The sequence below is a fragment of the Ochlerotatus camptorhynchus genome, unplaced genomic scaffold (assembly GCF_037179485.1).
Source record: "Ochlerotatus camptorhynchus isolate MF236.1 unplaced genomic scaffold, CSIRO-AGI_Acam_v1.1 ptg000406l, whole genome shotgun sequence".
Lineage (NCBI taxonomy): Eukaryota > Metazoa > Arthropoda > Insecta > Diptera > Culicidae > Ochlerotatus > Ochlerotatus camptorhynchus.
The window spans coordinates 2522929-2537409 of NW_027040892.1; the positions used below are offsets into that span (position 1 = coordinate 2522929).

Consider the following 14481-nt stretch of genomic DNA (forward strand, 5'->3'; position numbering starts at 1 on the left):
TTCAGTTCTCTGAATGCTGTTCAGTTCTCTTCGTAGTTCCAACTCTTCAAGGGAACGTATAATTCCGGTCGCTGAGATTAATACCGGAACTATACGCACAACTCCTCCGCCAAATCGTGGTACTTCAGTATCTTGGTCGAGAACGTTGACTGAACATTGCGATTTAACGGTACAGCAATATCGATGAGGGTTACCCGCTTCATCCTTTTGTCGTAAACCACAATGTCAGGGCGATTGGCACGAATGTGGACATCCGTAATGATCTCGCGATCCCAGTACAGTTTTATGCAACTATTGTCCAGTACCGGGACTGGCAGGTATTTGTAGTAGGGTACGTACTGGTCCACCAAGTTGTGCTTCAGTGCAAATTGTTGGTGCACAATCTTAGCGACATCGTTGTGACGACCGATATACACTACTTCTGCCAACGCTTGGCAACCAACAACAACATGTTCGATCGTCTCCCCTACTGCATTGCACTTTCTACACCGGTCTTCTACTTCTTCGTGCAATATATACCTACGGTAGTTCTTCGTCACAATAACCCGATCCTGGATGGCTACCATGAAACCTTCAGTCTCTCAGAAGAGTTTACCTCGCACCTTAAGTGGCAAGGTGACTCTCTCGACGGCCGACTGATGCCGCAAGATGCATGCGATGCTTAGTGACCGCCACTCGTACTGCTCGTTCTATCGCCTCCAGGCCTGGGTCGGCGTCGCCGGGATGTTCTGAGGCATAACATCTCTGATCACGCCTTCCTTCGGATGGGAAGTAAAGCCGTTGGTTCCCAGTTCATGAGTTGATGGGTCGATAGGTAGGGTCCAGGTGTGGGAGCTGCCTTCCTGGCACGTCGGTAGCATTGGTGCTCAGCACGGAAAACAAGATCGACGGAAAAAACAAACCAGAGGAAAAAAAAAAGTCTGTTTTGGTCCACTTGATAACCCCAAAGCTGTAGGTCAGCAGGGGCACAGCAAACGTGTTTATCGCCTTTAGCTAGTTGCCGGCCGACAGGAACGACCTCAGAACACGATTGATTCGATACAAGAACTTTTCCTGCAGCTCCTTCTTGATCGTTGTAAGGCGAATCCCTTTCAGTTGCAGGAGCCCCAGGTACTTGTAGGTTTCACCTTCAGCCATATTCCGAATCTCCTCCTGTTCGTTGATGCGGAATCTGCCAGTATCCAGTACTTGACCCCGACGGATATTGACTGTTCGACATTTATCGACTTCAAACTCCATCCCGATGTCATTACTGAACACCGTTACAAGCTGCAAGAGACGGTGCAGCTTCTCCACTGTTTCCGCAAACAGCTTCAAGTCATCCATGTAGAAGGTGTGGGTAACATTATCATTATTATTATTATTATTATAGTCACCTTAACGCTCTTGGGTCATTCGTGACTTGTCTGGGGGTGAGATTTGAACTCATTAGTTTGGCGTGAGAAGTATGGATTCTAACCACTACGCGTGACCGAAAGCTAATGAAAAATCGGCTCAGAAGAAGCTGGGGAGACTGCAAAAACTTGCCTCTCTCTCTCTCTCAATAACTAGTACAATGAACAGTACACCGAGCATGGCACTAGATGCTCTACTTTATCTGCTTCCGTTGCAACAATTTAACCAATTGTTTAGAAGCTAAGAGGAGTGCTTTAAGGGTTCAACGAACAAAGTACTTCCTTGAAGGTAATTTTACCAAACACCTTAGTAAGTTAAAAGTGATTTATATTGTTCTCATGTATTAAAAAATGAAGACTGGATGGGGAAATATATCATTTCGATCATTTATACAATGCAACATAATTTGATTGTAAGTGGTGGACCAAACATCCGTCCAGGTTCAACTGTTTTGACGTAGGATTACGTCTTTCGGCAATATATTGGGGGTGCAATTTCAAAAAACTAAAATCGACCGCTTTACGAAAAGTGGTTAGGATTTGACCATTTATAACTCTGTCAATAGCGGATGGATATTAATGCTAAACAAGCCAATCGAAAGGAAGGTCATCTATGCATCTGCTAAACTGAACACTTTATCAATTTTCAAAAGGTAACTTTTGAAAATTGCACGAATGTAGTAATGAAAATTATCACCGATTGACTGCGAAAAACGCTTTCCCTAGCACAGATTTTATTTCCGAACACCAAAATTATAGGGCAGTTCAATCTCTTCAAATTTCTACAATTGTAGTGCGAAGTAAATGATATTTGAGAAATAGTTTGCGATATCGATGTTGCATCATTTGGTTACACAATACAAGCGCGCAAAGGAACTGCAAGCGGACAAACCTCCGAAAAAGCAGCCAAAAATGGATGCTGAAGGAAATCGATGTTACCGAGACAGCATCAGAACGCCTAGAGACAACATTGCTTTATCTACTGGTTGGGATGCTGGAGAAGGATCTTGAAGACGAGGTTGAACATTTGACTATATCCCTTTGAAACAACATCGCTATCATCTCCAAGAACATCGAGGAAATAATTCCACTGCATTGTTCTAAACTAAAATGACTGATAAAAGAGTTAACTAAAGAGCTCAAGTAAGAGCTTGTATCCAAGATATATCGTTCAGGATTGGCTTGTACTACATCGACACCGACAGAGCATCTCAAATTGCTGCCGAATTTCAACCTATCGAAATTTTTCACTGATAACGAGATAAGAAATCAATTTAATATTTACTATACTTTTGCTGTGACATCATAACCACCTTTCGTAATCCTACGTCAAATCTACGGTCATGTCTTGGATACAACCTCTTACTTTTTTTATAAGGACGGTTCAAGATTGAACAATCGTGTGGGAGCTGGAGCAACTGGTCCAGGGATAGATATCTCAGTATCTATGCGTTACCGGCCATCCATGTTCCAATCAGAAGTTCAAGCATTTCTTGAATGGTCTGTAATATGCTTAAGAATAAATTATAAACATCCGAATATCTGCATTATGTGTGATAGTCAAGCAGCATTAAATGTTTCAAAATCGGCAACATGGAATTCAGAACTCGTTTGGGAATGTGTGATGTCACTTCAGAAATGGCCACTGTAGAATTGAAGGGAATGAAAAAGCCGACACCTTATCCACCCAGCAAACCAGAAGTCGTATAACAATCGTAAATAACTATAGTTTAAGTCAACATCGCATATAAGTATGACATAAATCGCATTATGTTTAAGTTAAATCGTATAGAACCCAAAATTCCGACTTATATGCGATGAATCATCTTTCCATCGTACAGTATCACAAATTAAATCGGATTACATCGTTAGGCTTTTCAAATTTAATTTGTTTTTAAAGATTAAATCGTATATAATGTCAAATCAACTCGTTTAAAAAGAAACTAAACTTTGCACGTATATGGCCTCCACTTTTGTAGGTAAAGGCCCTTTTTTCATTCTATACGATTTGTTTGTTTGTATATCACAGAAACAACTTTGAATGTATGTGCATTCTGGTTGTCTGAGCAGGCCAGAATCATCTCAAAAATGCATAGGTCCACAACCATTCTGTGCAGTTTCGGCCTGCAATCTCTTAAAATAGAGATCAAGAAATGGATAAAAATTGAAATTCGAGATCAACTGGGACAATACTTCAATGACTGGCAGAATTTTTGAATTATTAAAGAAAGATCTCAGTGCCTTTACTGGGTTGATAACAGGACATGGTCCATGTCAATATGACTTGAAGTTAATAGGATATTTGTCGATTCTGTGGCATACCAAAGGAAGACTCTGAACACCTGCTATGTTCTTGTACCGCAATTTTCAATAAAAGGCGAATTTTTCTCGATAAGGGGCTGGCAGAACCCTTTGATATTTGGAATGCAGGTCTCAGTCAGGTAGTACATTTCATTCGAAATGTAATACCTGGCTGGGAAAATGCTTTTGGTCAGTCTATGTCGGTCGCTTCACAAAATAGTGATACGACATACTGATAGAGCAATATAAAAACGGAAAATATATCACGACAGATCAAAGTAATGGTTGCAGTGATGAATACACCCAACACAGCAACAAAATATCAATCATCACATACTTACATTTGCTTATGAAAGATCTTTAATAAAGACAATAACAGTAATGCTTATGCTATATATTTTGGAGGTCCCGTCTCTCTCTTATAAGAATTGAATTTTCAATTTGAATAGAAAATTTAAAACAACTCTACATCCCGTTGTAATATTCGTAATTATTGCTTACTCTCTCACTAATGAAATCCTGAATCAATTGGTTGAACTACAAACATTTATCTCAAATTCCTACTATAGTCATCAAGCGAAAAAAAATCCATTAGGATGGATGTCACTCACAAGACGCGACGCGAGACAAGACACAACACTTATCGTTCTTACAACGTTAAAATAAATTAAAATTTACCTTTCTGTCGACCGGTTTACGGCGTGATGTTGCCCATCTACGGGACAATTTCCGACTGATTACTCAGGATGTTCATACGTTGTTCCGTACACGTCCAATAAGAAGAGAAGAGAAGCTACTGGATTATCAGAATTGTCATCTTAAAAAGGCAGGATATAATGGGGAGGTCATCTTCATTCTTCAATGGTTCAGCAGTATTGGTGATAAATGATGATTCCCATGCATTTAGATGTGAAGCTTTTCTGACGGTTTTGATGATTTTTGCATCTTTCCAGTCAATGTTATGGTCTAAGCTAATTGTGTGTACCGCAACCCGAGCAGGAGAAAAAAATAACTTAATAATACCAAATTCAGGTATGAAAATAGCATAACTGGCAACCTAAATATAGTATTAGTGAGGCTGACATAAGAGGTAAAAATCAAAAATAATACCTCATAAATATTCTCCTAATACATAATTTAGTTTTTAAAATAACAAACGGATAACAGACACTTTTTTATATGTCAGAATACCAAAGTTTGTTATTTTGAAGGTCTTCTAATACCAATTCAATAACTCTTTTAGGTGTTATTGTTTGAAAACTGAAAGATCACATTTTGTTATTTTGGTATTTATTTGACATTTTACAAAATATTTCGATAACTTAATAATATCAAAACATGACTTTATACCACAAGCATACCAAAATCTGGTATCATACCACATTAAGATATTCATTTGTTATCGATTAGCTATCGGTTCCTGCTCGGGAACGGCTGATTCATTGGTTTGTTGTTGTCCACAGCATGGTTATGTTCTTTTAGGTGGTCTTTTACTTTGCGACGCGTTTGGCCGATATAGACCGAAGGACAGTCCTTGCAGGGAATTTGATAAATTCCAGACTGTTAATCCGATGGAACCTTATCCTTCAGGCTACATAACAAGTCACGCAAAGTGTTGTCGCTCTTGTGTACTATATGAAGTCCTTGTCGCTTGATGGATGTATTTATTGTTGGTTTCATGTTGACAACCATATGGAACCGTTCGAAAATCGATAAAAGTAACTTTTCACCGATTTGCTCAAAGAGCCTTTTGCCCCATTGTAACTCTTTGAGCACTAATCCTTAAATTTACTTTTCATTATGTCTTATATATCCTCAACAAGGAATTAAAACATATGTCAAAATGACAAAATGGCAAGCCGATTTATAACGCTATATCAGCATTTGAAAGCAATAGCGATTTAAGCCTTCTTCCCTCTTTTCCATGCCCAACTGCCTTTGCACTATAGCTCGCCATAGTATTCTTATAAAATTTACATCAAAACATTGTTGAACATGTTGTTGAAACTTTCACAAATCTGCTTTGAAATACTCCTAATAGTACTTTTCGAATCATCATCAGAATTTTCATTGAATTATTTTCAAAATTGGATTCTCCTTCTTCTCTTGGAATTCTACTTACAAGTACCTTGGAATTTACATTCAGTTCTCCAGAAATATTCTTTAAAAGAAGTCACCTCAAAATAAGTGTGCAATTTTAGTAGGATCTCTTTTTGGATTCTCTTTGGAATGCTCCACATAATTCTGTTATAAATTAAGTTCGAATCCTTCTCAAGATTCACTAGGAATTCTACTCAGGACTACCTTGAAATTCTCCTTACATTTCACCTACATTCCTCAGAACTAATTTGAATAAAATACTCAGATTAAGTATGCCTAAAAAATCATCCTTTGATATCCTTTGAAATTATTCCTAAAGATCCTTTGAAATTCCTATAAAATGCACCAGTGGATGGTAGAGTAAAGTGGGACAAGAGTACGCACTTAGTTTTAAAATTCATGTATCTTCTTTAACGTAACATAAAATTTAAGGTTCTAACCGTGAGTCGATTCCTTGACCAAGGTTACTGATACTCGCATCGTACGACTCAAAGCGCTTCATTCACTCTCGTTCCTTTCTCATCGTTCTTTATGAACTGGTGTGATCGGATAAGAGTGCAGGCCTCAATGAGCGTTCACGGTGAGTCAGTTTAATACTCGCAGCGAGTGCTACGAGTTGCCGATATGAGCAAGACGAATCATGGAAATTTAAAAAAAAAATGAAGATAAGTGACGCGGACACCACTAGGGGTGATGTGCTCTTGGTAATGTACTGATGGTAAAGCTGGGTTTAGACTAGGCAAGTCAAATGATCAACTCAGTTGAATTCAATTAGCTTGAAAAGTTGAGGCTGGTTCAACTTTTTTCAATTCAAGTGAGTTGATCAAGTCAGTTGAATGGCATGGTTTACACGTTCAATTCGCGTTCAAGTCAGTTGAATTCAACTGACATGATCAATTGACTTGTCACATCTAAACCCAGCTTAACGGAGCACAACCTTCCCACACCGTTCGAAAAATTCGTGTAAATTTCTGCGAGATATAGCGCACATAAAATTAACGCTAGATTTGGCTAAAATTCACGCGATATTTCGTTTAAATTTAAGCGCAATATCGCATATATTAGCAATACTGTATGCAAGTTTGTAAAACATTTCGCTGTTTATGCCAAGTATAGCTCAATATTAAACGAAGGGAGATTTTGCGCGATAGTTAAAATTCAGATTTTTTTTCTGTGCATAAGATATCCAAAATGGGAAGGTGCCAGTTTGCTTTTGGATCCCCTGTGGAAGGCAAGCGGTCTGCAAATTTTACAGAATACTCTGCTTCCGTTAATTCACAGAGGCGCTGAAATAGTGCGGCAAATTGTGTCTGCAAAATTTTGGCAGAAGGAAATTTTCCTAAGAGTTGATGAAGTTTGGCCAGTCAAAAACACCACTATGAAATTTTCTCCATTGAAAGGTTAGAAGTTTTCTTCCATGACAAACTTTCATCACCATGACTTTGGATTTCCTTATGTTTCTAGCTATTTTCCTATGCTGTGAAAATGTTCGTATATATATTTTTTCTGATTATATTTTTAATGGATTGCAGAGATAAACTCTCTCTATTTTTAAATAACATACATTCTACATTTCAATGTACGTGATGTCCGGAAACTTCAACTAAAACTTTCGGGAAAATTAACCACCCCGAATTTTTTGAAACTTATTTTCGTAAACAAAACTATGAACTTTATCTGTAAGCAAAAAATTCGGAGACATTTCAGTCTAGACACCACAGATTCCCACATGTTGCACTAGGCTTGCCAAGTGTTCCTATTAGTGATGAGTCAACCAGGCTAATTCCTAACGCTGTTTTTTTTTAAGTTATTCAAACTAATACAACGTGTAGCAATACAGTGCAGTGCCTTCCCGTTTTTGGCAACACCTCATCAGCGAAATTTTCCCACATATTTGTGCTGGTACTGTCTAGACAATTTATCATAAAATACCAAGTAGAAAGGATCCACAAAGAACCCAAATAACATTTCTGGTTTTATGAAGGTTATGTAGACCATGATGTAGACTTGTAGAATGCTATAAAACCTTGATAAAACTTGCAATGTTGCTTGGGAATGGTCTTAGAATAACTTTTTTAATTAGAGTAAGAATTTAACATAAGATGGATTTTCTAAAAAGTAAAAAAAATATGTCGAAAATTATGCGTTACCAAAAACTGTATTGTACATCAATCGCGAAAGCGAATCAAGCTAATCGATTATTTCATCAAAAAATGGGTAAAGAACTTGTGAAAAGAACCCACTTTTATTTTAGTATAGTCACTTTAACAGCCTTGGATCATTCGTGATTTGTGAGATTTTAATTTGTGACTTTAGCTCGAAAGCTATGAATCTCAATATGCTGGGATACCCCTCAATGCCTTGTTTTGTGATGCTTGTTTCTTAAGACATTTTATTTATTTACTCCCTATGTAGATCCAGAGAAAAATTGCATTGCAAATGCACTGCTAATATTTCCCTGGATTAGAAATGCAGTAATGAACCTGGCTCCCTTTCTGAAAATATTTTGCTCTTTTGCAATGGTCTTAATGCACAAAGAGAAAGGCATGAGAAAGATTTGGAATTACGGCTAAAATTAAAATGATTTACCGATAAGTCTGATGCGTGCAGAGGCTGACAAATTCTGGTCATTACTGTAACCGGTATATGTGACTTTGCAGATCATAGCTCCTGTCCGAAAACCCACAATTTAGCAGAAATCGTCATAGTGAGTTTGTTGGAAGATCTATTCTACACTGCCGACCACATGCGATTATGCTTGCGTTCTTCTGAATTAAAAGCATCAAAATGTGTTTCACATACTAATTGCTTAAAATTTAATAGATCTTAGTTTTATATTTAGTGACGTTGCCGACTGTTTAGTGTCACGCGGTTACCAATTTTCGCAATGAACCTACACATTGCAACCGCATATTTAATTGTGCAAAACTCGTTATAGATGCTGGTCAACGGCACCCAATGTTTTGAATCCGGAACTGTAGGAGCAAAGGCTAATAACGTATTTTTCCTAACTCAAAGTTATGTTCTCGCGCATACAACTGATCTATACTCACAGTAGTGCGATTGCTGAATGATAAAAATGATTCAATCCAGCGCAGCGTCAAGCTACCACTCAAGCGAAGGGAGCCGCTCTACTGCAGCACTACTTCAGCAACAGCGAGAGGAATATATAACGAATTTTACTTCGCTGTGAGGATCAGCAACCTTGCCCTTGACTATTTGGCCACAATAACTTATGGATACCTATTTGAAAAATCACGGCATTTTTCTAAAACGCTTGATTAAGTTTGTGGGGCAAGAGTGTGCATTTTGTTAAATGATTTCAGACGTCTATTTTAATCGAATGCATGCTTTATAATTCAATAAAAAATCAAAGTTGGCCCTTAGTTTGTCATATTTACGCGCATATTATGTGCATGACCTCATCTGTTTTCTATGTTCAATGGTTTAAAGTTAGATTTTCAAGTGGTGGACATTAACAAAAAATCGTACAAATCTGATGTATTTAATATATTTGGTAATATTAGTGCACTAAACCCTAGTAATTAAAGGTTCAAATCAGGTTCACATTTTTCAATATTGAAACGATATGTCCACCACTCAAGCCTTGCCCTACTCGAAGTCAATAATGAAAAGGGTCTCCGAAATGAATGTCTTTCCTATATCGTCTGCTGATACATACCTTAAAATACCATCATATAGATCAATCATAATACTGGAATACCTAAGTTATAATCTTCATCCATGATATCATAATACCGCTTCGAATTTTTTTTAATTTTATATCAAAATGTAAATATCGAAAAAATTACATCCTTCTGGTGATAGCCTTTAGGTTATCATTCAAAATACGCAATATTTTTCTGGTAAGCTTGTATTCAGTAGAGGCTTCAATCCTACTCATAATCATTGGTCCATCATTTCGTTTACCTGCTTTTGGAACCAGTGCGTACTATCGCCACCTGCGTACTCTTGCCCCACTTAAGTCTAATTCATAATTTGAGAATCACAGGCCTAGAATCACCGAAACCGTTTTGAAAACACTAAAGTTGTCTTGAAATCATCAAAATGGACAAAAAGTAACTAACTTCTTTTTTTATTATTATAGTCACTTTAACGCTCTTGGGTCATTCGTGACTTGTCCGGGGATGAGATTTGAATTCATGACTTTGGCGTGAGAGGTATGGATGCTAATCACTACGCCGGGGTCGCCCCCCAAACTAACTTCTTGTCAAATGCATGTCTTTTGGATTTTCTGTAGAAAATATGAAGATCCGCCGTAAACTTTCAGTTTGTGTTTGAAAATCTTCTACGAGATTATCGGAAATTAAAGCTCAAAAGGTCATTGAATCACAGAGATCGTAATATATTGTGAGGGAAATGTCATAAATTTTTATTATTTTTATTGAATATCTACTATAAAAAACACAACCATACCATTTAACAGACTGATGCCAACTGACTTCAATTATTGACATATACATCCGTTCGTTTGAGTCACACAGTCGTGCAATCTAATCATATATTTTTTTTGTTTACTCGTGTCATTACAGGTAACAACCGAAAATAACTGTGCAGCTCATTGCACAAAGCAACATTTAGCCAACAAAAAAATTGGAGCGATCACAATACAGAACCAACACCCCGCCAAAATTATCTTATCGTCCAACCAGCCTGCCGTAACCGTAAGCATCATTCCCATACCGACCAACCAATAAAACATTTTTATGCTTTCACCCCCTTCACTAGTTGGTAAAAGTATGAAAAGCATGCCAAAATTTGGAACCGATCATAAAACACCCGAAACCAAAATATGACACCCGCTAGCATCCAACTCTCGCTTTTTAAATGTTAATCTCCCGGCCGTCGTACGTCACTCACGACAACCGGTACTGCCGCACGGAGGAAAAACACCATTCATATTAAAATCACTAAAGAAATTAACGATAATTACCTGAGAAAATAGCGCACACCACAAAACATGGCAGGAAAAATTGCTGCTTGTCTACCATTTTGTTCGATTTTTTTTTTCGCCTTTCTTATTTCGGGTTAAGTTTCGAAGAAGAGAACTGGGTACACTGTGGAAAAAACACGCTTGGATCACTCGCTCGCTCGCTTGCTCCTCGCGCTCTTCTCGCCGTCGTCTTCTGGGAGACGTGTTACAGAAACGAAGGAATTGAAAAAAAACGGTTGAAAGATCTTCCTTTTGCTTGTGCTCCTGCAGACACTTCACTGCCCGATTCACGAAATTTCACTCACTCACTTTCACGACCTTTTTTTTCGTGTTTTCACACTTTCTTCTGTCGAGTAAATATTTTCCATGGAGCGGTCCAGAGGACCGAAATTTTTACGCGGATTTGATTACGATGCCAAAAGGGGGACCCCAGCACGTTGTTGTTTCCTTTAATATCTTGTTTTCAGAGTAAATAAAGAGATTAAATGCGAAACGGTGGTTTCCTGCACGCGGGTGCAAATCTCTCGATACACTTGTTGAATCGGTTTATATTGTATTCTTTTTTATTCAAAAAACAGAACCGCGTCGTTGTCTTCCACGCGTCTTCTTGGTTGCAGTATTAGCTAGGTGTCTTCTTTTGTTTAGTAGGTCGCCACTTTTCCTTCTCGCACTCAAAAACGTGTACTAGCGCGGACCGCGTACTTAAGCCAACTAGCCGAACCAAGCTAAGCGCACAGCTCACGCGAGACCCTTTCTGGAAGCTCGTTCTCGCACACTGATGCAGCTCATCCACACCACAACAAACCGTGAGTACACCGCGCAACGGAATGAATCACCACAGCACAGGGCAGGTTCCTCCACCTCGCTCACCGTTTTTGTCGCCGCAACACCACTATAACAGCGGCAGCGCAACACAACTCGACCTAAGTGCAACACGTAACTCACCAAAAATTGAGTCGCAGCTTGAATTTCCGCACAGGGCCTTTCGTGTCCGAATCCTGACCGCAATCGCTGACCGGAAGAAGTAGACTAATTAGATTCAAATTTCACCAGCAGCAATACCAGCCGTATCGATGTCAGACGCTTTCAAGGACCTGGTTAACTCCCACAACAAGGATACCTGACCGAAATCGATAAGGACAACAAACTTGGCTAGTCGCTCGCGTACAGGTCGCCGTTTGGTCGCACAATAAAATCAGCCCAAGTCAGGTAGAGCTACACACCCATTTGCGGTGGATATACAAACAGTAGTGTTGTAGCTCTCACCGTAGCCGCCCTTCCTCGCCTCATCACCGCAGTCCAAAAAGAAAGAAAAACGTTAATTTTTGTAACGTCTACAACAACACCCCCCCAGTCAGCACAAACATATCGACGCATGGTGGAGCTCGGGACTAATACACACACGCCGCGCCCACCTGCTTTCGTCATATTATGCCCCAACTCCAACACCACGCGATGACTAACGGTCTGGAATGGAGGCACCAGGTAACTCACACTACCGGACCCACATGTTAGCTTGTATGCGAACTAATTCAAAAAGCATTGCATTGGTGGAATGAGAGACCACACCGTTCGGCATGTCACGCGCTGAGTGTAGTAAGTTGAATTTATGGATTGTTGACGCCGACTGTTGCGATGAGGACGCGATACAATATTGCGGCGATAGCCAACTTCACCGACCACGAAGTGACCGGTTAGCATGCGATGACGATAGCAAGCTCAAGCACTCACAGTGGACCCCGAGTCGGAAGGGATTCCACGATGGTGGTTGGCGGAGAGTTACTTTGAAATTTATACTGCAATTCTCACATCCGTGGAAATGGGTTCAATTAGTTTCGTACACATCGCATTAAGTCCTAAATGATATTGACAGATTACACTATTTTACAACATATTTGAACTTTGTACGCTGATGGTCATTTCCCATGTAAAATCATGCGATGAACCCAAAACTGTAGTCTAAAGAAATCTCAGTAGGTTAGTTTTCGAGATTTAACTAAAAAACTAAAAAAAATGTGTTTACTAAAATACAAGCATCTTAAATTGTAATGAAGTTAAATTTATTATTTTAACGTCAATCTAAAGGTGATAAAATTTGCTTTCGATTATTTAAAGATCATTTTTCAGTGAGATTAGTGGTACAACCACTACAAACATTTTTATTTACACTGTTTAAAAACTTAGCAGAAATTCATTTTGTCTGGTAAAAATGCAATACAAAAAATATAATAAACAAAATATCAATTCACAACAATACCACTAATCTCACTGATAGTTGATGTTCAGTTGATCGAAAGAAATTTTTTTTAACTTTAATTTGGCTTTAAAATAATTGATATCGTCTTATTAAATCCGGAGATATTTGTATTTTAGTACACAAACTTTTTTAAAGTAAATTTTCATTTTTTAGCTGTATCTCGAAAACTATCCTACTGAGATTTTTTTGACTACATTTTTGGATTCAGCGCACGATTTTACATAAGAATCATTGGTCAAAGATCCAAGGTAATTATTTTTTACATTTATTTGTAAACTAGTGTTATCTGCGTCGACTTTATCTTTGCTATTTTCAGTTCATAAATCGATAAAAAAATCTATTACAGTCGAGAATTCTAAGTCCCGGATAGTTTTTCTTCCCGTATTCTATTATTAATTTTTATTGTATCTGAATGACGTTCACTTTTCGATTAGTTGCCTTAAGCTGTCTTATGCTGACGATTTCAAACTATTCTTTTTCATCAAAGATCGAAGTGATGCATTGTTTCTTCAGCAGCAGCTGGACGTTTTTACTGTTTGGCGTGACAATAACAGGATGGTATTTAATGCTTCTAAATGTTCCATTATAACGTTTTCCAGGAAAAAATCACCTATCTGTTATGCTTACAGCCTGCAGGAGCAAATATTAGGCCGTTAATCTACCATTAAAGACTTAGGCGTCCTACTTGATTCACAACTCACCTTGCTTATGTTTCCGCTAAGGCATCTTCTCAACTTGGTTTCATTTTTCGTTTCGCCAAAGACTTTAGGAACATTTTCTGTTTAAAAATACTCTATTGTTCGCTAGTCCGCTCCACATTAGAGTACTGTTCCATAGTATGGGCTCCTTTTTACAGCAACGGGGTGAATCGTATTGAGGCCATTCAGCGAAGATTTGTACGTTTCGCCCTTCGTTGGCTTCCCTGGAGTGATCCTTTCAATCTCTCTAGTTATGAAAGCAATAATTTGATGTCCCTACAATTACTTACTGTTCGCCGAGGCGTATCTAAGGGTACCTTCATCGCTGATCTCCTACTATAGGACATTCATTGCGATTCACTTCTGCAGCAGTTGAATATCAATATCAGACACTTAAATTAACTTTCTTATTATTTTTTTCAATATCCCGGCTTCTCGCACAAACTACGGCACTAATGAGCCGTTACCTAGCATGTGCAAGATTTTCAACAAATGTTACAACTGCCTTGATTTTAATATCTCCCGTGTTAGGCTTAAGAATTTGTTTTATAATCTACTTTTAACTTCCTGACGGCTTCTGTTTTCTGGATTTAAATTAAGTTAATCATTTATTTCGATTTATATGTTTAGGACTTAGTTCCAGCAAACGTATCTGTAGGATTCCATGTTATCTGTTGGTACTGAAATTATGAGGTTTTGCGACCACTATCGTGGGTTATCCCTCCAAATAAATAAATAAATAAATAAATAAATAAATAAAGTAATTAAAATTCCTAG

General features: G+C 38.3%; 1 protein-coding gene across 3 annotated transcripts in view; it reads right to left on the bottom strand.

The window, feature by feature from the left end:
• LOC135710935 (fasciclin-3-like) overlaps window positions 1-11913 on the bottom strand; it is a 285834-nt gene extending 273921 nt beyond the window's left edge. The window contains exon 1 of one of the 3 annotated variants that reach the window (XM_065233657.1): window positions 10750-11912. In XM_065233657.1, coding sequence (XP_065089729.1) covers window positions 10750-10807 — 58 coding nt within the window. In that variant the 5' untranslated portion in view covers window positions 10808-11912. Of the gene's footprint in view, window positions 1-10749 lie in introns of all 3 variants that reach the window. The other 2 variants (XM_065233658.1, XM_065233659.1) reach the window with 2 other exon arrangements.
• Window positions 11914-14481: the final 2568 nt, after the last annotated feature.